The sequence below is a fragment of the Typha latifolia genome, chromosome 11 (assembly GCF_019914945.1).
Source record: "Typha latifolia isolate L0001 chromosome 11, TyphaL0001v2, whole genome shotgun sequence".
In the NCBI taxonomy this organism is placed as follows: Eukaryota; Viridiplantae; Streptophyta; class Magnoliopsida; order Poales; family Typhaceae; genus Typha; species Typha latifolia.
Genome location: NC_133096.1, coordinates 10,878,623 through 10,904,337, shown reverse-complemented (window position 1 = coordinate 10,904,337; position 25,715 = coordinate 10,878,623). Strand labels below are relative to the sequence as shown.

The window sequence follows — 25,715 nt, the reverse complement described above, 5'->3', positions numbered from 1 at the left end:
TACTTAAAAGATCGATAGATTCCGTTGGTCAAGATAATATTCCAAACGTCCAGAAGGATATCCTGCAAAAAATTCCAGATGCCTCCGCTGCGCTTGGCTCGAACAGTTTTATGCTCTTATTTAAATGTCGGTAGCCTGGGACCCTATTACTTAGTAAACTCTGCGCCGATTTCTATTTTCCCATATAAATTATAGTTTGAAATTATACTCGGATTTTTACAGGACTGCTAATAACCAATCAACATGCTGCACTCCTGGGAGTATACAAACAATAATAATTTCCTTGATGCATTAATCATGGAAGAACTTGCACTAAATGTAAATTCAAAAGAGAATATACGAACAAACACATGGCAGGGTAGAGAGGAAAAGGAAGGTTGCTGAACAATTCGTTTCCTTCAAATGTATGTATCCTATTCCTATATCTCAGTATTCATCCAAGTAATTATACATAGTCCCATCTTTCCTGGACTTGCGTCTACTGAGCAAGGACTTGAGAAGCTTTTTACTTTTGCTCAGATTCTCTTCAATCTCTCTATCATCTTTTCTTTCAGCATGTATGTTCATCGATGCCGACTTCTGCGGCCCCGAGAAATACTGGATGGTGAGAAAAGGAAATTAAATGAGAGCACATATTTCAAATCCCATTCTATCAAGCAGATTTCAAAGCATCGAGTCTTATAAGCTCTACTGAGAAATGTAAAAACGAGTTTTATTTTTACAAACTTGCTGCAATTTAATGTTGCTAAAACTTTTAGGAAGTTATTAATAAGATTGGTAGCCTGAAGCCATAATAAATTCTTAACTCCTAATGAGTTTGGTAATAACCATGTACGTGTATAAGAATTTGTTTGAAATCAACTATATATATATATATATATATATATATTCAAGGATAAGCAATTCACCCACTCTGGCTACTAAAAAGAGACCAATATATTGCAGGGTACAGGAAAAATATAGAACTACTTGCTTACCCGCAGTTTACCACTTGTGGAGTTGATCAAAGAAGTTTTTCTTGTGAGTGGTCCCGAATGTGAAATTGAGGAACCTGATCTTATTTCTGTTTGGAAAGATATGAAATGATGGATAGTAAGAACCTTGAGCGAGTTTATGAACTCAGATTAAAACAAATTTTCTCAGCATTATGTAGCATAACAAAGTTACTGATTAAGATTGAAATTGAACTGTCAAATGTCTACCTTCCTCGAGATGTTTTCCAGGTCGTAAGAAAGGTGATGAGGAACGCACTCTTTGTGCTGGTGACGAAGAGCGTGCTCGTTGGGAAGGACCGTGACCGTGGGGCATCGACCGCATCTTCCTGCATGCACACACAGTGGACTGAGGTTTTCAGTATGTGAATGCATCATTTTTCTTTAGCAAACTAAGTTTTGTGAACCGGAGTTTCCATGTTAACCTGAATGAAAATGGTTTCTCCTTTGCTTTTTCTCCAACCTCTGCAAGAGAGGGTGGTAACCATCAACATCTTGAAAATGCTTAGCCTTTTAAAAAAAAAAGAAAAAAAGAAAAAAAGAAAAGGACTGAATTAAGAAGGATATAATTAATGATCAATTGAGCATACCAGCATGAAACTGATGAGGTACACTATTATTCTGGTGTTTCTCTAGCTCTTGGTAATTTGGTACAGCATATCTTCCAGATTCCGACATGCATCGATCTACTGAAAAACAAAAAGGGAACAGAAAGAAGTGATTTGAAAACAGTTTGCTCAGGAAATAAGCAAGTCATGAAAAAGGATGGATAATATGATAGAATTAAGGAAGGGATCTTCACTTGGTAAGGCATATCGCTTGTGGTACTTGGGAGCTGTAATCACAAGTGACTGTTGAGAAAGTCCTTCTCGGTCCATGTACTGTTGACAAGTTCGAACTCTCTGAAGTTGCCAAACAAAGAAGAAATCAGGAGAGTCCTCTGTAGAACTGAATAGATTCGCTCTCAAACTTTATATGCCTAGATTTGTTACTTAGCATAGGACATACCTGGTCAATGCAACACACACGAATCTCACTCTCAGAAACCTCGTCAAACTTGTTATCTAGAAGACCATTTACTTTAAATGATACAGAGCCTAAGTGATCCACAGTATTGACAAGAGCCTTTACGGTATAGTCCTTCAACGAGTCTACCACTCTAGATAGAGCCAAGATCAAAACTCAAATTAGACAAAAGAAATAGACAAATTCTAGACCTCAATCAGATACTACTGGAATTGCTCAAGAAAAAAGAAGAAAAACTCGTACATCTGCTTCTGATCATCTTTAGTGTAAGATAATTCAAAATACTCTGCTGCTGAGTACAATTGCGACCGCAGGGTCCTCAAATCCTGGAAATGAAAGAGGAAAGATGACATCCATATACTCTAATCAACATGAACAACTAACCAGCTACATGATTATTGATTAATCGTATCTTTAAGTTAGCATTGGATGTTTGCATAATTGGTACATAAATGCTTCCATTGCGCAAACCTTCGTTGAGGGGAAAAAAAAAATCTGATTGAGCATAAACAACTGAGATGTAATCAAATAGGTTTACCTTGAGTCGGTCAGAGAAGTGGAGGGTTTGTTGCATGGAGAGCTCTTCAAAGGAAGACGACAGCGATGGAGACATAACATCCATTGATGGGAAGGAGGAGGAGAGGAAAAGATGAAAAGCAACACCCACTTCCCACTAAACAACAATCCTTCCCATCCTAGAAACGGTTTGGACTTTAGAACGCCAAATTAAACAATCAAACACACACACACACACTAATAGTAGACAGGCTCAAAATGAAAATTATGAGTAATGAAGGTAATGCTGGCTATTGTATTTGCAAAGACAGGTAGCAGGAGTTGGTGCGGTGTCTACAGCTCTTATTCTAACCATTTGTTTTTTAGGAATACAACTCTTCAAACTTGGGTGGATCATGATGGCAAGTGGGTTTCAAGTAGTTCTAATAATAATTAATTCAGTGAATTAAAAGAATATCACGCACTTCTCCGAACCTGCTGTCTTAATGGTAAACTCCAACATTCTCCTCCTAATCAACATAAAATAGTGAACCACTCAATTAATATAACTAATAAAATTGAGAGCCTTTCAAATTAGGCTACGACCTGGATAACATCGAGGGCTGCACGTCGCTAGTTACAAGCACATTCGAGGAGATCACAAGTCAATTGCCATCCACCTTCTTTTTTTATCATCAATCTGAGAGCTCCATCTATTTACTACTCAGTCAACACCGCTTTATTCCCTGCTGTTAAAAGTAAAAGTATCCGCTTTCTTCTCTTCAGTAAAAACTCTTTAGATAGTCTTCCGTTCCACGTTCCAAGTTCCAACTCTTTTCTTTTTTCTTCTTTTTTTTTTTCTTTATTTTCTTTTAAAGGACAGATATACGTGTGCCCAAGATGTAAATTCGATTGCAGTTTCAAATAAATTAAACTGAAAAGTTATGAAGAGAATTAAATGTTTAATGACAGCCTGGCTTCATGGTGAAGCTACACAAATGGGATTAGAAGCCCAATTGGGAAAAATGGCCCTACAGTTTCTACTAACCTCGTGATGGACTATAATGGGGGGTTGTACTATGTACTATGTATACATAATAATTTTGATAAGAGTCTATAGACCTACTGTGTTATTATATGGTCTACTTATTGTCCTCCCTCTCTCCCTGTGCTGAGTGGGCCAACTTGCCATGATTGCCGACGTACGGATCACCTGTACAGCTATCTTTTCAACTATAATGTCCTATTTCTTCTTTTGACTAAATAACAATGCATTGGACTGCGATTAAAAGAGGGGGGGGCCAGGACGCTTTAGTGGGCTCCATTCAAGCCCAAACTATGTGGAGAGAGGACTGGGCCTCGGCCTGCTGCAACTAAACTTGAGAAACTTTAATGTAAAAAAAAAAAATCTATTATGGTCGTAAAGGTAATAACGAATCAGCCAACGAGATATCGGATTCATTTCTCGCAACATTTTGCGAGGTCCGAGAGAATAAATGCAGTTGATGAACAATGAATTGATCAAACGAGTCGATTCATTAATTCCTTTTGTAGCATCCTCCAATGAAATTATTATGTTACTTGTCGAGAAATGAATCCAACAAGATCTGATTCGATTTCCGCACATACATATGGGTTTGATTTTGAGACGTGCGGATCATCAAATTACACTCAAGATAATTAATTTCCATCGCCTGAACCAATAAAAGTAATTAGTAATAACTTTAATTACCTGAGACTCACTCAATACTTCCTCTCTTTGTTTCACTCACACCTCAATCCGATATCTCTTTGCCAATCCAATACATCCCCCAACAGAGAGAGAGAGAGAGAGAGCAGGGAAGCGTTTTTATTTGAACAAGTGAGGAACTAATCACGATGCGAACAATTAATAATACTCATAATAATCACGCCGCACTAACAATAAATATCTTTTACTCCTTTAATTCCATTGTTATTTTTGAATGCATGTATTGCCCCCTTAATGAAAAGGCGCCAAATGTAACTCCTTTTTCTCTGCCTTCGTGCTATCTAACTATATAATACAAGCCTTTTGATATCATGGATGCATTATTCTTCCCTCCTCTAACTTCGCTCTAGCACTTGATCATTCTGTGGCTCTTTTCTTTTTTTCAATAATATGGACTTTGACCATGAGAACAGTCTGATGTTAATCCCGCAAGACAGCTTAGTCGACTGGTCTCACATAGAAGACTTCCATCCTGATGTCTCCCAACTCGTAAGGTCCGTAATAAGAAATTAAATTCAGTTAGTTAGATATATGCAAACTAGCAATTTAAAAATATTATAGTTGCGTTGTGTTGCAGTGAGCCATATGCTCTCGTGCCGCTTCCGGAGAGCATCGACGACTTCGATGAATTCTCCTGTTTCTGCTCATCAACACCAATATCTGATGTCTCACAAGCCTTGTCCGTTGCTCCTTACCAACAATATCCATCATATAATATTCCTCACGAATTGCAGCTCGACGGTCTCGAGCTCGATTCGTTCCTATGGAGTATTGAGAATTTACCATCTCATTCTGAAGATATTATCAAGGAGACGGTGCCTGGTAACACCACACCCAGTCTTACAAAAGATACTACTATAATAAGTAGTAAAATTTGTAGTGCCAATGCAAGTACTAGTAGAAGTCGTAGTTTGCATGAGAAAAGAAGAAGTATTGAGCAAAGAAGAACGGGGCGGTCGAGGCTCATTAATGTCAGTTTCGATGAGATGAAGAACTATTTCTACATGCCGATAACTCAAGCTGCCAAGGAGATGAGCGTGGGCCTGACAGTGTTGAAGAAAAGGTGCAGGGAGCTGGGGATCCAGAGGTGGCCTCATAGGAAAATGAGGAGCTTGAAGTCTCTCATCCATAACGTTCAGGTAATTCCAAATTACAATTATAAGATAACTCTATTCTACCCCCATATATCCTCACTATGTTCACACAGAGGAGAGAAATTTGAGTTAGTACGTTGTTTTGTGTGTGTGTGTGTGTGTGTGTGTGTGTGTGTGTGTGTATTAGGAGTTGGGAAAGGATTCCTCGGAGGAGAGTATACGGAAGGAAGTAGAGATGCTAGATATGCACAGGAGGCTAATGGAAGATAACCCGGAGATAGAGTTGACAGAGAGAACAAAGAAACTGAGGCAGGCGTGCTTTAAGGCTAATTACAAGAGGAGGAGGGAATCTGCAATATCCCCTGCTTTGGTGATCACTCCCAATGAGTTCAATTCATGATCATAATTCTATAATGACTCATACCCATCGCAATTAATGGTCAACAAGTACATTTACATACATACTTGTTAATTAATTTTCCACTGGTTCTTTTATTACAAAAAAAAAAAAAAATAGACTTAACAGAAAGTACTTTTCGTGTAATTGTCTGAGAGCTGAGGTTTAAAATTGCAAATTAGGTGAGAAGTATCTCTTTCAGACAGACAGACAGACACAAATCAATGTAGAAGAAGGAAGGAGATATATAAAAGTGTTCTTTACAATACCAAGACGTATGCAAATCTTTGGTTTAACTTTATTGTTGCATTTACTACTCTGCATGGCGGGGACGGCATGTTGTGTAGTAGCAACATTCCAATTTGTGGGCTAGGAAGATGACGAAAGGATCCCATCAGAAGCGAGCCTCCCCTCAAGATCTCCAATAATCCGGGATATCCGCACCTCCAGACCTCGCTGTATTTCCCTGAACAAGCTTCTAACGACATCCGCGAATTGGCCCATATTGAATCCCATACTCTTATCAACTCCATCTCTACCTGCAAGGAAGCTTGAAGTAATCATGGATTGCATCTCCAATAGCTTCTGCCCAGTTGCCACCATGTATCTTTGGAGTTGGAATGTCTCCTCGAGGAACTGTTCTAATGTCTCAGTCTGCTGCTCCTTTGCACTGCCACTTAGTTGGTCCCTCCTTCCAGTACGATAGCATTCCTCCTGAAACATCATTACAAGGGAACTGAATAAATGCAAACACTATTATATATAAGAGTGTTGAAGAAGAAGAAGATGATGATGAAGTGAATTAAGTAATCCTACCATTCTTCTGCACAAATCATCGGTCTTCTCATCAAGCGATTGATACCTCTTCAGTTGCTTATGTAAAGAAGGTATCACTGCCAGGTACCTCTTCTGCTGCTGCTTCGCAGCATCAGTTCTTCTATCATTAGGCCCATCATCCTTGTTTGCTAGCTGCTTCATTGCTTGTGAGCCGACCAACTTCTCGAGCACAGCTAGTTGCTGTCTGAGTCTTTTAATCTTGTACGATACTCCAAGAGCATGGATGTCCATCTTCCTAGATGAGTTCTTTTCTGTGAGCGAGGGTCCGATGGACGATAACTTATCCACGATATCCGTGTCTTCTTGGAAGCTATTAGGCGAAAGAACATTTCCTGGGTCCACGCTGACCTCTTTCTCTTCCTCGACCTCTTCGCGATCCGATAGATTTACTGCTTCTTTGGGTACGACTTGTGAAGAATATTTTTCGTCGAAAGGAACAATAGAGCGGTCCTCAAAATGGTCAGTGACGACTGAAACTTCTGCTGAACTAGTAGCTCCCATATCAATGTCTCTGCTTTTATGTGACTCCAATTCCATCAGCTTTATCTCCTGATCAGTTGTGCTGTCGTTGTCTCTCTCCCAGGCACTATTATTGTTCTCTGGTTTTTGGACTTGCTCTTTGTCCCTTGTTCTCCGCCTTGTGAACATCACTTCTGGGCAAGGAGTAATATTTGAGTTGCTCTTTCGGCATTGCTCAACATGGAAGCTGAATCGCTCCTTGAGAGATTTCAGTTCCTTCTCCTTATCTAGCAGCAGAGATTCCAGTTTGATGTTCTCCTCTCTGAAATGCGATAGACTCCCGTCCAGCCCTTCCATGTGCGATTGAAGTCTCTTTGTTTCTAGCTCCATGCTTAGCAGCCGCCATCGGAAAGACTCGATCTTCTCGTCTTTCAGTCTCATCTGTTCTGTGAATGCCTCAATCTCGGCATTATGCCGCTTCTCAAGAATGCCTGCATACTTTTCGTTTTCCATCCGGACCCAATCTTGCAACCCGTGATAACCCTCTGTAGCTGTTCAAGAGCTAACAAGGATGTTTAATTCAGAAAAAAAAAAATGGTCTAAAAATCTACTTGAAAATTTTCAGAATTCGTCCGAGACATTAACATCGTTAAATTTAGCTAACATCCAATCGCAAATACACTGACTAAGAAAGAGCAGTAAAAGAATGTTAGATCATACGTACCAGGCTTATCATCCACACCGCTTGGGTACCTATCTACGCATTCGACTGTCATAGAACCGATCATGTCTTCCTTTGCCATGGGAAATTTGTAATCTTTCCTGCTCTCAGCTTCAAAATAATCCAGAAGAAGTGCCTTGGGGGTGTACCCACTGGACTCCACCTTCAATTCCGCCCTCCAGTTATCCGAACACCCCGCCGCGTCCGCGGAGTGCAACGCTCTCGAGCTTTTCTTATGCCGCGATTCCGCCGTCTTCCTCCACTTCTCCATCTCTAGCTGAGCCTGTTTCTTCTTGGCCTTGGATATCTTCACCTCCTTTAACAGCATATGCTTCTCCGCTGTATCAATCTTGCATTTCCTCAGCATTGCGGATAGAATCTTATCCTTCTGCTCCGCATCCTTCTGCAGCTTCCCGATCTCGACGGAGAGTTGCTCGACCATCGCAATGGCCTCCTCCTTGCGCTCGAAAACTTCCTGAAGCTCTTGCTTGGTCGCTTCCGCTTGCCGGAGAGCACGAGACATCTCGGCCTCAAGTTGGCGTTGGTTGGATACGAGCTCCACGAACGCAGTCTTGTGTTTCCAGAGCTCGGTGGAGTGGTCTTGGGCCTCCTGCTTAGACCTCTCCTTTAATTCCTCCGCCACTTCTTTGGCTAATTGGAGCTTCTCCTCCAACTCTTTGCTCCTGTTGATTTCTTGCTCCAAGGCCTCGTCTTTGAATCCGATAGCTCGTTCCTCCTCCTCGATTCTTTTCTTGAGATCAGATACGGACTCTTCATGCTTGGTTTTGAGGGCACGCATTTCACCTACGATGACCTGGAGCTGCCGTCGAAGATTCTTTCGTTCGGCTAACCAGCTCTGCTCGTGGGCCGCGAAGATTCCGGCGACCTTCTCGTTGGCCTTGGCGTCCTCTGTTCTCCTCTGCTTCAGCTCGGCGATCTCAAGCTCCGCTCCCCTTAGCTTCTCCTCCTGCGACAACGCCTCAAGGTTTACTTGAAACCTTGAGACGAGTTGACCCAAGAGCTGAGCGCTTCCCTGAAGCATTAATTCGCTTATGCGAGACCACCGGCCGTGTTCGACGTCGAGCCCCCTCGTCCTTGAGACGAGATGGAGGGCAACGAAAGCGCAAGAAACACCAAAATACATTGGATAGGCCTGAGATTCCACCTCGCCCATTGCACTCTTGTCTTGAATCATAATCATACCTCCCACAAAGCAATTTTAAGGACTCAGAGAAAAGGAGACAACCCAAGAATAACAACCCCAATTTAATTCCTCCTTTGAGATCAAAAAATAAAAAAGAAAAAGGTAGGGAGGAATCATTGAACCAGAGGTGATCATACTGTTGTTGCTGCCAACTCCAGCCAAAAGCCTTTTGGTGGGTACTGCTACTAATCCAACGACTACTTAAACATGATCATGATCAAGATCAAGATCATGATTAAGAGAGAGAGAGAGAGAGAGTGCAAATAGCATGGGATTGGCACGTGTGAGGGGGCTACTCTAATCAGTTAAAAGTGGAGATCCCAATGTGTCAGAAACAGTAGCATAAATTCAGGGAACCGACTCCCTGGTTTTCAGCAACAGCACCAACTGACTTGTCTTCTTCTTCTCTGTCAAACCACGCACAAACTTCATCTTCTTATTCTTCTTCTTCACTTCCGTTTTTTGATTTTTGAACGTTTCAAAGTGATAACGTCATACATTCTATTGGATGTTGGTGTTTTAAAATCAGCTCTGGCAATAATTGATAATATTGTTTTACCTTCTAATAGAGCTTGCAAAGGCACCATTTCCCCCAATCTTCCATCGCTATCGCAGGATGTGGAGACGAGCCTCAATTTCCTCTGGAGATGTAATCCTACTTAAGAATAATATTTTAAGATGAATTAGACGAGGGTAGAGAGGCATCACAGAAAACGACATCTAATCTACCACACATTAATTATAATGTAGCTGAATTTCTTAGTCGCGTAGACAATGTTAAAACCCTCCCTTAGCTTCTCTAAAAGTCTAATTATTATATACCATTTGTCAACACGTACGTCGAGGAGTTTATAACCTTCCTCCTCCAACTATACTCTCGTTTTGGTACATATTAAATATATATATATATGTATATATCTAGCCTTTGTCACTCTTCCAACCCATCCCATAGAAAGTGGCTCTCACCACGCCTCTTTGTCTCCCCATTCTGCTCCACTTCTTTGGAGACCTGTAAAGTTGGGCGTTGCTAAGGAAAAGCCAATGCACTTGGGTTCCAATACTCTGATAATGGATGTCCATACTCTTCCACGAGTGTAGAGAAGTCCAACCTGTACTTCCATTGGGGAAGAGAGAAGCACATGCAAAGCAATCTCCATGTACATAGCCTTTTTGACACCTATCCTTGTTCGATGATCAAAACATCAATATGAACACATAAGAAATCATTAAAGTTTAGTTTAATCATCGTTGCCGACTCCCAAGCCCAAGGTATATATGTTGTGATTGATCATGTCAGAACAATGGCTAACATATGTGATCTGGATATAACTCAATGCGTGCGTTATTTAAGAAGTCGATCGTAGCTCATAGCGTTATTTTGGGTCCCAAGAGGGCTGTTTGCCACTATCACAACCCTATTAGTTCAACCATCATTAGATGCATCACTCCTTGGAGTCCAAGGAATAGAAAACTTTCTCTCATGTACTGCACTGCTGCCTCGGAAATATGCAGGATCAGCATCGGATCTGCTGTCGGAGGCCATTTTATATCAAAAGTCCAGTTACGGATATTAAGGAATGTCGGAGAAAGCACTACTTAAACAAGGTCATCCAGAGTCTCCGTTGTTCAAAAATTGGACTACCACCGATGTGAAAATGTGAACAAATTCTCCAGTAATATATTACGAAGTAATGATGCGATTTTCTAATGTTTAATTTCTGATATATATTTATATATGTGTGTGTGTGTGTGTGTATTGGGGTCTGCGTCAAAGTTGGTGGCATCTCGTTATGGGCAAAAAAACGACAACCGATTTGGGCTCCGACGTTCGAGAGGAGACTTTTCTCTGTATCAAACAACCAAGAAGTGTTCGATGTGTGATAACGAAGGAAAAGGAATATCCGTCGTCTTTCTGCAGCCACAAACTCACAACCAGGGTCGACAACTCCAGCAACGATGTTCGTGGGTTGAGACACAACGAGCCGAGACCGCGGCTTCATTCACGGGCACTTTTAAATGCACGCATCTATTCTCCACTAATTAATTATTATGAGCTTTCAAGCTGATGCCTCCTTATCTACCTTGTGATTCGTGATATATCTATTAAACTATTTACAACAAAGGCTTTTAAGAAGAAATTTAATCCCTTAGCCTAATCCACATTTAGAAGGCCGGCAAATTTTAAATTAGGCCCAGCCCATTTTGTTCGCAGAAAGAGAATAAAGTCTTTTTCAGGTTTTTTTTTTTTAAATTATTTTTCAAATGAACCCTGAGATATGTATATATAACAAATGCATCCTGCTGCATTATATCGCGGTTTCCAAACATCCCCTGCCATCTGCCACCCATAGACGAGAAGTGCGGGTTTTACAATAAATGCATAATGCAAGACGTAATATGTAAACATCAACAATCCAAGGCATATGCATAATATAACAGATCTAGCTTCGGATGGTCCAGCCTAGAAGACAAAATAAAGTCTAGAAATGGCAAAAATAGGCTGCAAAATCTACAAGTTTGAAGTTTGAAGTCACGTAACCAAAAAAACTAAAATAAATTAACGGCAAGTGTATATTTCTGGACTTAACCATGGCTCTGATTCTGGAGAAAACATTTGACAGAGATGAGCTTCCCTGTGGAAAGATGGTCCAAAGAAAATTATGCAATAGTACTAAAGTAAAGTAAAAGGATTTACACACATATTAATCAATCAAAGCAGCTATGTAAAAGTTATTGCACTCACAATTTTAAAGTAATCGGATTTGAACAGTTGAATTAAAAGAACAAGACTTACAGTGACACAACAAGGGCCATGTTGTTCCCCAAGGAACTCTCTTGATTAAATTTAATACTTCCGCTTTCGAACCTTGAAGCTAGATGATCGAATAACATCATCATCCATCTTGAGCCGGGTCTCAAGAACATCTATTGATTCAGGTTTAGTAAAATAGGTAAAGAGGAGGTATATGCCATCCAAGTAAGTGTTGGTTTCTCCTGCCTTGTTCTTTTTCTTTATGCTATAAGCAAGCGGAATGACTCCTCGGTTGAAGACCTCAACATACATGCCACCCCCTGCAACTAGTAACTGCAAGAAGGACCATAAACAACTAAAATGAACTAGCTGATAACAGAATCTGGAACTCCTTCAACACCTTGAGCACAGTGAAGGGAAGCAAACTGGATACTTCCAATATAATAAAAAAATATATAGACCAATGATCTAATTCAAGAGTTCAGAACAAAACATGTATGTAAAAACCCCTGACAGATCAAGCTTCATAGAAATATCAATCATGAAGTAATGAAACACTAAGTTTTCTGACCACCAAGGTTTACAATAGATATTCTTGAGCAAAGAGCTGGAGTAATGAGCATGTTAGCAGTGTAAGCAGACAAAAGAAGTGGACTTGACAAGAAAACTAGATACACACTGGTGAAGCAATAATGCACATACAACAAAAGATATGAACAAGTTATATGCACCTAAGCAAGGGTCATATCATAAAAGCATATCATAAAGCATGAGTACTGTAATTTAAGCAGCCGCCTAATTCAATAGAGAGAAAATTCAAAGGTCTCTGAGCCCAACGTAAATTTCACAATTCAACTTAATTAAAACTTAAAAGCATGTCCAATCAGCATGCATAATATATGAGAGCAACAACAAATCGAATGAAGAACCAAAGAGGGAGAAGGTACAGAAGAAACAGAACTAGTAGGACAGATGTAATTATGTAACTTAATAATCCTTAGAGTGTGTCTTCCCAAGAATCTTATGATCTTATCCTATGCAATTCTCATCCTAAATCCTGACTCTTGATGAAAATGAAATCATCCTCTCACGAAAAGGTTTCCTGACCATGCGTAAACCTACTATTTGCCTCTAGATGTTTTACCTATGTTTATGAGAAATTTGTTTGCCATGATTATATTGGACACCGTGGCAAGCTTTTTTTTCTCTTTTATCCCACTAAAATTTTCCTGTAGTGAAACACTGAAGTAATTCTTCGGACCAGTCCATACATATTTGCTTGCTCTTCCTACTGTACCTTTCCAGGTTGCCTTTTACTTAAACTAGCCAACACCAATTTTTGATGCATTGACCCACATTATTGAATTCAGTTGCTTTGAATTCCTATATTTCACATATCATCATGAATTTTAAAGAGTCAGCCAGCCTACTCAACCAAGGATAAATATTCAAAAGGAATGTCCTTTTGCACTCATATGCTAATATTATTATAGCTGAACTGCATTTTCGATATCACATTGTCAATTACAGTTTCACTTAGATTTGAATGTGTAAGAAAATAACTGCTGTTAAAGAATTTAGCACTCCTTATAGCTGATTTGTTATCATGAGGAGATATAAAGAGAATGACTTTGAACAAAAGGCGGAAAGGAGTAAGATTACCTCTTCGTATCTCTGGATAAGTGCGAGACGCTCGTCCTCGGTCATGTCAGGTCTGAGCACGGCCATGGTCTCGTACTGGCGAAGCCCCGGAGGGCACTGCGGCTCCTCCTTGTCCTCCATCACCGCCGCGGCGGAAGCGGCCGAGATACCTGAGGAAGGGTTGTTTCCGTCTTCCTCACTTCCCGCCTCGAAGAACGAGCCCGAGAAATCTAGGGTTTGAGCTCGCACGGAAAGAGGTCGCCTTCTCCTCTGGGGGTTCACGGCTCGGGAGCGGAGGCTTGAGATCGAAGGGAGGGAGTGGAACCTTAGGGAGGAGAGACGGAGAGCGGTAGAGGAGGAAGAGAGGGATAAAGAAGCCATGGCCCCCCTCGTTTTGCGCACGAGAGAGAGAGAGTATGAGCGAGAAGAAGAGTGTTCGTCAAGAGGATAAAGGGATGGGATAGTGTGCTTGGATGCTCCGCGCTGTAGCGTAATTAACGGCAAAGATGGATCCAATGGACGGTCAAAATTCGTCCAATTGGCACTAATTACCAAAACCCGCAGGGCCTATGGGCTATAGCCCAATTCTGGCCAGACTCGAAATTTTCGGGTGGAAGTCACTGGTAAGCCCAACTCGGATCCGCAGGCCCGAACAGTAGCGGATTCAAATATTTGAACGAATCCTGACCCGGCCCAGTAACTTTAGTGTGGCACGGGTGTAAAAGCGGGGATCCATGGGCCATGGGGTGCTGCTAGAGTGTAGTCGCGGTTTCTCGTCCGTCTTCGACTGCCTTTTGATCCTCTTCGTTTCCCGATTCACGCACGCTTCCGTGCTTCTCTTCTTCTCTCCTTTTTTCTTTTTTTCCCTTGGCCTCCTCTTCCTCCATTTGGTCCTATCCATTTGTATAGCTCGAGCATCTTTTTGCGATAACTAGGGTTTCTTGTGAGATCGATCTCGATTTGGTGCGTATGGGTGAAGGAAAGATGGAGGGGATGACCCTTCCTGCGCTCTTCGAGCAGGCGAGACAGATCCATTCCATGGCTTCCGAATCCTCCGCCGATGAGGTATTATTTGTCTCTCGCCTCCTACTAATCTGAATCATCCCGACGATATGGATATCTCGTACTAATCATTGGTCGTATCTTTGGAAAACTTTCGATAGGAAACTCTGAGGAAGGGAATCGAGGCTCTGCGACGCTGCGATGAGATGGTAAGCAAGCTAGGTCTCTTCTCCTCCAATGAGACGAAGGATGAAGTCAGCACTGCTAATCTGAAATATCTTCTGGTGAGCAGCCTTTTCTCTGCAAAATTTAGATGCTTTTGAGATCGCATCACTGCGTACCTACGTTTAGTATATGTTGAAAAGGAATCATTGCTAACAGAATTTTATGTCACTCTTCTCCTGTCTTCAGGTTCCATTTTATCTTGGGGAATTGACTGAAAAAGTTGCGCAAGAAGACAGGATTTCGATTCTAAAGTCATCTCAGGATCAGTTGAAGGTTCAATCTTATTCCATGTATAAAGTTTCTAAGCAGTTTTATTGCTGAAGTGCTATATATAGCTTTCACTCTTCCAGCACCTATATATCTCACTGCCAACATTTTCCCACGTTTCTGGTACTAAAATTTTCATGTCATGCTGATTATTGTGCTGTCTATATTAACATCGATAACAGGAATTCATTTCAATTTGTGAGGCGCTAGAGCTTATTCCGGAAGAGGAATTAGAAATTTCTGGGCAGAGAGGGGCAGATACCTTCGCAACTCGAAGGGCAAAAAAGGTTAATATTTTTCTCCGTACACGTTCTCTAACAAATTCAACTCGTTACAACTTATATATGATGATAGTTTTACAAATGTTCTTCCCATGTCTTTTGAGAAAAGTTGTTTGTCGCAATATAATATTGTGGATAAGCGTTTTTGATGTGTAAGGCTGTTCTCTAGCCTGGTTTCTCCCCATCTGTACCCTTCTGCAGAACTCCTATTAGTGACAAAGTTGCTACCAGTATTTGAAGTTTCTTATATTGCAGTTTTTGATCCACCTCATTGAGAACATGGTTATGATGTCTTGCCCTCCCTAATCTCTTCATGACAATTTCTTTAACTGCTAGTGCACTCTAGTGGACGCGCTCGAGTCCTTCACTTTAATCATGAAGTTAAAACTTAAAAAGGTTGCTATGACTGCTTTAAATGTTGTGCAACAAAGATTTTATGCACCTGGCTATCCAAATAAAAGATAGGAGATCCATTTTCCTGACGATGCTCTGTTGCTGTCCTTCTGATTCAATCTTAGATTGCTCGGTTCAAGCGCCAAAAGGCAGCAGAAGCTAAGCTGCAAGAAATTAAAGAGAGAAAGGAGAGGCGTGGAAGGTCATTAAGGGCAGCTGCTTTATCTACACCTATTGAAGCTGGGGAGGAAGATTCACTGGAAGATGATGGGGAGGAAGAAAGAGAGGTTAGCTTCCATTTAGCAAAACATATCTGCCCAAATTTCCAGTCATCTATGTTAGAAAAGGTTATAACATATAGGAGCAGAGTTTCACTTTTTCATTTCTGTAGTATTTTATGAAGCTCTACATGGTCCCTTTCCTGCAGTACACTAAATCCTGTTCGATAACATCTCATTAATTTCTGGCATTTTGTTGTATACTGATTTTAAGATTTTTGTTCACTTTCAACTAATTTAAGTATATATTCTATCTACTGAATCATGTCCCCTGCTTGGTTAAATTTGGTGAAAGTTTTCCCATTGCTCTGAACTGCAATTTTGTTTTCTTTGCAGGCTTGGCTAACTACAATCTCCTTAGCTATCTGCAAGGTTAGTTCACCATCTTGTGCTTAGTTTCTTTCCCTTTTCTAGTATTCATCGTCCTGCAGTGGTTCATTGTTGTTCCATTGCTTTCATGCAGGCTTTTGATCTGCTGGACATGCTGAAGAAAGAAGAAGAAATGCTACTCTCTGTCAAGGTAAGACAATCAAAGATATTAAACACTCGGTCTTGTGTTCATTTGATATTTTTCTTTTCTGCCTGCTTGCTTATCTGTATATATGTGTTATATATATGTCGCAGGATGAGGATAAGGAGTTTGCTCGTGAGATGCTTGATGAACGTACTAAAAAAGCTGAAGCTTGGCATCGGAATTCTGCCAGTCGAGCACCATTTTTCAAACCAGTAGAGCCAATCACATGTGCAACATTTGCTCAGGATGTTATTGAAGGGAGAGCAAATGTTTCACAAGCACATGACCACAAGCATCAGCCCCTGATATTTGGACCTGCAAGTCTCGTAGGTGGAAGATTAACTAGCGAGAGGGAAAGAATGGCAGCACAAGTCTTTCAACCAGGTCACAGGTATGCTTCATATTTGTCATAAGTAAGTTGGGTTAGAACTCTCATATTCTTAGCAATATAGTATTCGTGCTCTTGGATTTCACCCATAGTGGCAATTGGTTGCTGGCAGCAATTTGGTCCTTCCAAACGGACTGCTCATGCTGAAAATAGCCCTAAGTACTTATTGAGTTATTGTAAGAGCCTAGAGTATATCCTTGCAATCTACGGGACCATACACCACATTGTTATACTACTTACATTGTGATTACTAGACCTGGCAGAGAAATATTCAGAGACTTGAGAGAGAACATTTCAGGTTTACTTTCTAGTTAAGATAACCATAAGAGATGCTGCATATAGCTTTTGTAAAGTTTTATATTTTCTCTGCATCAATGTGTCCTCCTAATCTTTTAGTACAACAATAATTTCAAGTATTGGCCAGGCTAACTAGTGCCCCTTATTTTTATTTTTGGCTTAAAGTACACAAAATTATATGGTCATGATATATATATATATATATATATATATATATATATATAAACACACACACACTGATCAAGTTACATTCTAGCCTATGTGCATGCTCTCGTTTTAGATTATATTGATAATTGTGCTGTGATAGTAAAAAGGTTTGTCATCTTGTTACCCGTGTTGCTTTTCTCTGGTAGCACATGTTGGCTTTAGTAAATCTTCCTCATCTGAAATATGTTTTTTACCTGCAAAGTGGAGGGCAAAATCATATATTTCTTTATGACATGTCCCGTTCTCCTTTCTTCATCCACTTTTGTGATTATTAATAGGCTACCCACCATGAGCATAGAAGAAGCTGGCTTACGTGAAATGGAGATGATGAATAAATGGCAAGAGAGAAATGCTAAGCTCGTTGAAGAAGCTAACTCTTCATGGCACAAAGATGGTTCTAGGTCAGCTGAGGAGGATGAGGAGGCTGCAGAAGAGAAAGCAAGAGCATGGGATGACTGGAAAGATGATAACCCTCGTGGTGCAGGCAATAAGAAACTCACTCCTTGTGGGTAAATCATGCAAAGTCCCGATTGTTGTATGTTTATGTAATGAATTTTGACTCATAGTCATCAGTTTTGTAGAATGCGACAAATACTATAGGACGTTTGTTTGTTTGTTTGTCTGCTTATCACGTATTAGTTGGAAGAACATGTTTGAGCTAATTTCCATTTAACAAAGTTGGATGCACTATAGAGCTGTGTTTAAATGGCTTACTACTAGTAAAATAAAAATGGGTTGGTATTACTGAACCATGAAAGCCCCAGCGTTCTGGCTGGTCCATCATCAGGTTTGTGGGTTTGTACCAAATTGGTAAAAGGCCCGAAGAACTTCTATTTGGGCTCACTGGAATAGAAATATAGAAGAGTACTCAACAACTGCGATGCGGAGTCCGTTGCTGGGCTTTCCTTTCCATCATTCGTCTGATAAACATCTAAAGCAGCATGAAGAAAGTTAATCGGTGCGCATTGTAACTGGAATCTTAGTGCTCCACTAGATCCTGTGAATCTAACTGGAGGTCCACACCATGGCAGCTAAAGAGCTTATTTTGGTATTGCGAGATTCTTATACAATACAACCAGAACGATAGAAGCATAGTAGTAGACTCCTCTGGATTGAACTCAGGACTGCTACGGTGATGTAGACAAATTCCAATTACGATCTCCCGTTCAAACTTGGAATCACCTAACGCAGGGCAAAATCTACGCAAAAGGGCGAATGAGAATTCTATGGATTGTTGTTCAGTTGTGGTGCCGATGACGATCACAGATGACAAAAATTACCCGCTCGTGGAGTGACACCGATTATTCAAGAAACACAGCACCGTTTCCATCATGCATGTTTAGTCTTAATTAACAGCATCTAACTATCATTCCTTGTGAATCTCATGAGGTTTAATTAAGAAGAATTCCAACCCACCACGACACTGCGAGCTCAGTGAATTGAATGGGTTATAAAATTAAGAGACAGCACGATAACGGCGGCTAGCAGACAGATGCTATAGCTCTTCTCAGTTCTCATTTGATCAATTTAGTTTTTCAAAAACCAAAAAAGAAAAAGAAAAAAAGAGATTAAGTGGGGACAGCAGACAAGATGCGATGGCAATTCAAGTGAAAGAGAGGTAGTAAGAAAACTCCAATACGACTCTCGTCATCTCATGTAGAAAAATAAGGGCATGCCACGTCAACGTCGTAGATTAGGAAGTACCGGTAGATCTTCTTCTTAATCTTTTATTAGTTAGCTAGAGAGAGTTACCTTCTCCATCATTCTTAATTAGTTGGATTTTGACAGCTAAAATGTCTAAAGTGATACGAGACTTTTGTGAGCTCCGAACTTGGAGTGTGACTCGGCTGATCGCTTAATTTCGGCACTCTTTTTGCCTTTCACAATCTTCTTTATATATTCGATGACCAAATCGCCCGTGAGGACTTTGTAACTAATTCAGCTCTAATATATATATATATATATATATATATATATTTGCATGAATAGACCGCCATTAAACTAATCTACCAGTTTAGCATCAAAACAAAGATTAAGCTCCCAACCGGTAGTTGCATTTGCCAAAATATATTTCATTTCGGAATGGTAGTTAATTTCGTACCGTCTGTCAACTCTTCTCGTCGGACCTTAATTTCACGTCTTCATACTGTAGCCATGCACACTATTAGCCTACAAGATATATAATATAAAATTAATATTATTTGTAATTAACTACTTTGCAGCGAACACAACTAAGTTAAATAGGTAAAGTTTAATATTCTTTAAGTAAAGATGAGATTTGACATCTGGCCCGATGTTTTAATTCATAAACTATTCCAAAAGTTTAAACAATTAATAAATAATATTTTTTTATTTTATATTTTTATATATATATATATATCTTATATATTAAAAATCTTGCGTTGTTATCAATGTACGCATATGTAGCTTTCTGCTCATCAATCCTATAAAATACTTAGGCTTTGTTCGAACAGTGTTGAAATAGAAATAGTAATTTTTATTTGTTTTAATTAAAATATGTATTTTAAAAATAACTATTCCTATGTTCAGTATATAATAAAATTGTAATAACTCTATTTGATGTGATATAAAGTGAATGAAAAATAATATATATATATATAATTATAATAAATACGTTTTGATTTGATATGAAGTATATTAATGCGATTGATATCATGATTATGAGTTTGATAATTGAGTTAATATGTAATTTTAATAAATAATATTTTTATTCTTGAATAGGACTATTATAATATTAGCTATTATTTTAAAATAATGGAAAAATATTTTTAAAGAGGTAAGGTTGTTCATATTGACGATTACTTCCTGAGGGGAGACTTCCTTGTAGTTGAATTTTTTTTTTAAAACGGGCTTTTTATATGCACTGTAGAAGGTAAAAACAATAGACCATGTCATCGGCAAAGAGCTTTGAGTGGATAGCCAATAACCAAATGTTTAATAAGGAGAAAGGTTTTTAACCTTGAATCTCACAGTTGAGAAATAGAGCCATATAGCCCGAGCAAACGGACAGCTGAGAAATAGATGGTCTATCGTCTTGATACCATTAGAACACATCGGATAGCAATAATCTTTAGCATGAATCTGCCTATGAAAGACCTCTCCAATTGGGATGGTACCAACCAAATACCTCCAAAGAAAGGTTGTAACCCTTGGTAACACTTCTTTTGCCTCTAAGATGATAGATCAGAACCTTCTATGCCTATTGTTGTTTGTTGACGATGAGCTTAACCATTCGTGACACAAGATTGCGTTATAAACTGCTTTTTGTGGAAAGGATGCCATCTTTTTTAGAAGCTCGACAGATCTTATTTGAACGAGTGACAGAGAGGAGTCTAATATAGTAGTTGAGAATGAGTGAGGTGATCGCCGGTAGGTTAATGAGGCTGCGATTTTAGTTACTATCACAAATGATGTCGCTGACTTTGCTTATGAAACTAGGTATAAAGATTGTTAGGAGCGGAGGATGAGAGTGTATGGAAATGGAAATAACATCTCCTACTATCCATTGGACGTGTTTGAACAACATCTTCTTCACTTTGATAATTGAGTTCCAAACCGAAGAGGCAAGTCTATTAAGCTTGACCTGCTGCAATGAGTAAGTTGAAAAATACCTGCCGAGTCCGCATAAGGGTTAGAGAAAAGTCGCCAAGCAAGTTTAAGGTTTAGCGACTTTGTATACTCTAAGCTCAAGGTCTATACCATGGGCTGCATTCGGTTTGGCTGTATTTGTACTGACAAGCATATATTGGTAATTTTACATACATATATATATATATATATATATATATATAAAAGTTATGTGGCTAAGTATTAGAAGTTTATAAGCCTTGTAAATTGTAATACAGCTTTCTCTTTTAAAAAAAATGGGATCAGGTGGGTCCTCCTTGTAGTCCAATTCCAAGTATTGACGTACTATTTAATTTTGTACGAAAGTGATGATATATATTGCGAATTATATGAATAAATAGATTACATCATCACAAAGTGAATCATGAGAAATGGGTCTCTGATTTGATTTTTTACGTCTTTGCATCTAGTTGTGGCAGTTATTAGGTGAAATTTCTGCGATCATTTTAGAATTGGATGATCTCTCCACTCAATGTTAATCATGTTCTAATTTATTTTTATTGAAATATATTATTTCTTAAATTTAATATTTATCTGAATTGAATATGAATTTTTTTTAATTTAATCTTTCAGCAGTAAAAAAAAAAATGTCTAGCCATAAAAACACTGAACTGATAAATTATATATATATATATATATATATATCTCTTTAATTTAACAATATTTATTAGGACTATAATAAATTAAATATATTTGATAATAAATATAAAAAATAGTCTATTTGAGTGAAGAAAAAAAAGAGTAGTAGTTTAGTCAAAAAAAACTGCGCTCCTACTCTCCCTACTTTGGTTTAATGCCTGAGAATGTGATACACGTGAAATATCTGATTACCCTATTTATTTTTCTAACTAATTTTTACAAACCACGTCATCAGGTAATCGTAAGCACTGAACCTGATCAAATTACTTTTAGGCTCGGTTAAGTAATATTTAAAAATTTCAACCCATGACGTCACAAACCGAACCCGAGTTGATAATTATTTGCTTTATATAAACGACGCTTGGCGACACGAATTGCGAGAGCTCCAAGCTCCGGCTCCAGCTCCAGCTCCAACTCTGAGTTCCTCTTCTTCTTCTTCTTCTTCTTCTTCTTCCTCTCCCTCCCTGTTTGAGATTTGAGAACTCAAAAGCCAAGATCGGGTTTCTCTCTCTCTCTCTCTCTCTCTCTCTCTCTCTCTCTCTCTCTCTCTCTCTCTCTCTCTCTCTCTCGATATATTAGAGTGGGCAATGTGTGTTAGAAAATATATTTGTTGAATCATTCATCTAATGAGGGGGCTTTGGTCCGAGGAGGAGCGGGCCATGGCGGCGGCCGTCATGGGCCCCGACGCCTTCCACTACCTCGCTTCCAGCCACGTGTCATCCGATACACTGCTCGCCGCCGCCAACCCCAACATCCAGACCAAGCTCCTCAACCTCGTCGAGGGCCCCACCGCCCTCCCCTGGACCTACGCCATCTTCTGGCAGATCTCTCGCTCCGACTCCGGCCACCTCGTCCTCACCTGGGGCGACGGCCACTGCCGCGAGATCCACCCCCCCGCCTCCGGCGACCACCACCACGACGAGATTGAGCAAAGGATTCGGAAGAAGGTCCTCCACAAGCTCCATCTCCTCCACGGAGGCGGCGCCGACGACGAGAACTACGCCCTCCGCCTCGACCACGTCGCCGACGCCGAGATGTACTTCCTGGTCTCCATGTACTTTTCCTTCCCGGAAGGCCAAGGCGGGCCAGGGAAGGCATTCCTCTCCAAGAAGCACATCTGGTTCTCCGACTCGGCCCTCCGGTGGCCGCCGGCCGTTGAGTTCTGCGTCCGGGCCTTCCTCGCGCGCTCTGCCGGGTTCCGCACCGTCGTGATCGTTCCCTTCAAGAACGGCGTCCTCGAATTGGGCTCGACGGTGCCAATCCCGGAGGACCTCAAAAAAGTTGAAACAATAAAATCCCTCTTCTCCCCTGGCGTACCCCTCGAAGAAGAGGTCACGATTTTTGGCAAGGAAATAAACCAATTCCACCAATCGGCAAGCATCGATTTCAGCAAGGCAGCCGCCGAGATGTTGGATACGAATTCAATCTGTAAGGAAGAGAGCAGACCGAGGAAGAGGGGACGGAAGCCGGCAAATGGAAGAGAGGAGCCTCTCAATCACGTGGAAGCGGAGCGGCAAAGAAGAGAGAAGCTTAACCAGAGGTTCTACGCTCTCCGAGCCGTAGTCCCAAACATCTCGAAGATGGATAAGGCGTCGTTGCTCGGCGACGCCATTGCTTATATCCAACAACTCCAGAATACCATCAAGGATATGGAGATGGAAAGGGAAAGGGAAAGGGAGTCTCAGTCCCAGCGCCCGCGCCCGCGCCCCGATATCCATGTCGAGCAAGCCAACGACGAGGTGTTTGTTAGGGTTACTACTCCTTTGGATAGCCACCCTGCTTCTAGAGTTCTCTACGCTTTCAGGGACGCCAGGATTAGTGTGCTGGATTCCAAGGTTTCGCCCAGCAGCGACGGCACAGTCTGTCATACGTTCGCCGTCAGGTCGCCGGGCTCCGAGAAGCTCACCAGAGATATGCTCGTCGCCGCCATGTCTCGCGAGAGGACTGCTGCGTCGGAATGATCCTTCTCCTCTGACTTGCAACTCCAAATTTAGCATTGGAATATTGGTTGTAAAGGTTCTATAATTAAATTCTTGTGTCCAGCTCGTCACTGAGCTTACAACCTCATGAAATGGACAGAAAATACGATGCAAATGCAACCGTGTTGTTGATCTTCTTCTTTTTAATCAAGTGATTATTGATTTCCTCTCTTATCCACACTTCAGACAATTTTATTAGGTGATGAGCACATGAATGTTGATAATAATGCACAGTATTCGTCAACTTACTGCAACCTTTTACGGCTGTCAAAGAAGTATTTGGTTAATTTACTCAATGAATTAAGAATCCTCCTCTGCTGTTCTACCACGGAGTACCACTTGAGCAAGGAATCCAATATTTTGATGGGAGACAAGACGGCACAGATATAAAAGATCACCGAGAAACCCGTATAGCATGAGAAAATTGCAGTGGTTGTAGATCGAACATGTGGAAAATGCCGCGATTGATCTTATTTCTAATTAGTTGCTTTGTGCCCAATTCATCCACTTGCTGCTCTGTCTCCCATGACTTCCTATATCCATGATATATTCCTACTTTAACAACACCCGTTCGTTTTAGTGCATTCATGCCAGTTGCCGCTCTTTATATAAAAGTTTTTCAGGAACACATTGCATTTGCACCTCTTTTAATTATATATATATCGCATTAATTATCTACAATTAACCCCTCCTATACGTCACCTCTAAAGAAAATTGTACAGTCCAAATTGTGTCAAACTTCATTCATTCATACCCAGTAATAGTATATTAAAGTTGTTCCAGATCATCCAATAATTCATCATCCATTTTGGTACAGATGATCAAGCCGCCCATGTTTTTCTTATCTTGTGTACGTGTTTTCTGTTCTGTTTTGTTTTTGTTTTTCCGTTTGTTTCCTTGCTTTGGAACTTGCTCTCCTTATATTTGTTCAAGGGAAACAGCAGGGCAAATGATAGGGAAGAACTGCCTGCAGTTGTCTTCCAAATGTTTCTCCTTTTTTGAAGTGTACATGTTTCTGGTGCTTAGAGAGAAGAACGTGAAACTCGTGGGTAGAGATCGATTACAAGAGAATGGCTCCGTTCATGTATCTAAATACTAACTCCATCCTTGTAGAATTTAAGCCGCAGGCAAGAAGGGGAAAAAAAATAAAGCTTTTGTTTATGCTATTCGGTTCTCTGTCTGTGGTTGCTGGTACAGAGTAGACAGTGACACTACAACCTCGAGGCGTGCCAAGTATGCCTCATGCAAAGATCACGAAGAAAGAAAATGGAGTTCCTTCTAGTACCGAGAGCTGTATTCTATTAACAAAAATAAAAATAAAATAGAAAAAACCCCCAAGTCCTGCCAGGCTGAATGACAAAAGAAATAATATAAGAGATCGCTATTAGATTGATTTCCCAGTTCCTAGTTCCTACCAACCGAGAACGAATAATTTGGCTTAGAAAGCACTTAATAACTTTTCCATTCTCTCTCCCACCCCGGACCTGTCTAGTACTAGGAAGGTCTTTTGGGAGTCCACGGGGGGGGGAATATCTTGGATGGAGGTCCCCACTATCTTCTCGATCCTTTTTCTTTCTTTCTTTCTTTTAAATTTTTGGATAAAATTGAGTCACATCCATGGATCGGGTAAAGCTAAACTAGCACGCATCCAACAAACACGTCCGAAATAAAATCAGGCCATTATCTATACCATCAGCTAACAGTTTGCTCTGCCTCATAAAGAGGAAGATGACAAGAGAGGATTGAGCCCAACTTGTTAGCCTTCGCACTGGAGCTTTGTTTAAGCCCAAAACACTAATTAGATAAAGTTGCCACAAAGAAACAGCCAAAAATCAAAACATCAAAACAAGCGTACAAGATTGACAGGCGAGATGGATTTAGACACATAACAATAAGAAGTAGCTTGTTAAAGAGGCTTTAATCGAAGTACGATTACACTGTAGACTTTCTAGAATGACAAGAATAAGGTGTGGCATCGTTCCTACAAAATATCATTCGGACTACATCCATTGGAAACTGAAACATCCACATTATGTAAAATGTGGATCATTGTTTACATGTACATATACAATGATTCATATACTCTGTTCACCAGCTGACCTGAGGAGGTAGGCTAATGTTACCATCACCGTTCTTCGAATAAAATAGTAAATCAACCCAAATGAAGATTATAACAGTCCAGATCGAGTTTAGTCGCACCTGCTCCAACTTTTAGAGCAACGATGTGAC

General features: G+C 40.3%; 5 protein-coding genes across 11 annotated transcripts; 2 read left to right on the top strand and 3 right to left on the bottom strand.

Annotated features, from left to right (window-relative positions):
* Window positions 1-263: 263 nt before the first annotated feature.
* On the bottom strand, window positions 264-3,197 carry LOC140797390 (putative protein ABIL2). Of its 6 annotated transcripts, none has more exons than XM_073150789.1 (10): window positions 3,009-3,197; window positions 2,557-2,713; window positions 2,262-2,344; window positions 2,001-2,151; window positions 1,795-1,894; window positions 1,583-1,681; window positions 1,418-1,457; window positions 1,203-1,321; window positions 978-1,063; window positions 264-597 (listed from the first exon to the last, which is right to left on the bottom strand). In XM_073150789.1, exons 2-10 carry the CDS (start codon window positions 2,638-2,640, stop codon window positions 427-429), a joined length of 933 nt encoding a protein of 310 aa, XP_073006890.1. In that variant the 5' UTR covers window positions 2,641-2,713; window positions 3,009-3,197; the 3' UTR covers window positions 264-426. The 6 variants fall into 6 exon arrangements, with proteins under 6 accessions (XP_073006890.1, XP_073006889.1, XP_073006886.1 ...); XM_073150788.1 differs by having other exon boundaries at window positions 3,120-3,197; XM_073150785.1 differs by having other exon boundaries at window positions 2,999-3,173.
* A 2,693-nt stretch (window positions 3,198-5,890) lies between these two features.
* Window positions 5,891-9,453, bottom strand: LOC140798289 (uncharacterized). The gene is made up of 3 exons (XM_073152100.1): window positions 7,775-9,453; window positions 6,571-7,601; window positions 5,891-6,468 (listed from the first exon to the last, which is right to left on the bottom strand). The coding sequence occupies exons 1-3, from the start codon at window positions 8,970-8,972 to the stop codon at window positions 6,124-6,126; spliced, it is 2,574 nt and encodes an 857-aa protein (XP_073008201.1). The 5' UTR covers window positions 8,973-9,453; the 3' UTR covers window positions 5,891-6,123.
* A 1,887-nt stretch (window positions 9,454-11,340) lies between these two features.
* Window positions 11,341-13,838, bottom strand: LOC140798314 (small ribosomal subunit protein bS6c-like). 2 transcript variants are annotated; one of them, XR_012110815.1, is made up of 3 exons: window positions 13,390-13,838; window positions 11,770-12,060; window positions 11,341-11,608 (listed from the first exon to the last, which is right to left on the bottom strand). XR_012110815.1 is itself a non-coding variant. In XM_073152129.1 (2 exons), exons 1-2 carry the CDS (start codon window positions 13,747-13,749, stop codon window positions 11,821-11,823), a joined length of 600 nt encoding a protein of 199 aa, XP_073008230.1. In that variant the 5' UTR covers window positions 13,750-13,838; the 3' UTR covers window positions 11,678-11,820. The 2 variants fall into 2 exon arrangements, 1 of the variants encoding a protein (XP_073008230.1); XM_073152129.1 differs by lacking the exon at window positions 11,341-11,608 and having other exon boundaries at window positions 11,678-12,060.
* A 272-nt stretch (window positions 13,839-14,110) lies between these two features.
* On the top strand, window positions 14,111-17,910 carry LOC140797381 (PP2A regulatory subunit TAP46). The gene is made up of 9 exons (XM_073150767.1): window positions 14,111-14,433; window positions 14,532-14,654; window positions 14,782-14,868; window positions 15,045-15,149; window positions 15,662-15,823; window positions 16,151-16,186; window positions 16,278-16,334; window positions 16,439-16,719; window positions 17,499-17,910. The coding sequence occupies exons 1-9, from the start codon at window positions 14,338-14,340 to the stop codon at window positions 17,731-17,733; spliced, it is 1,182 nt and encodes a 393-aa protein (XP_073006868.1). The 5' UTR covers window positions 14,111-14,337; the 3' UTR covers window positions 17,734-17,910.
* A 3,916-nt stretch (window positions 17,911-21,826) lies between these two features.
* LOC140798224 (transcription factor MTB1-like) lies at window positions 21,827-23,660 on the top strand. The gene has a single exon (XM_073151999.1). The coding sequence runs from the start codon at window positions 22,134-22,136 to the stop codon at window positions 23,466-23,468; it is 1,335 nt and encodes a 444-aa protein (XP_073008100.1). The 5' UTR covers window positions 21,827-22,133; the 3' UTR covers window positions 23,469-23,660.
* Window positions 23,661-25,715: the final 2,055 nt, after the last annotated feature.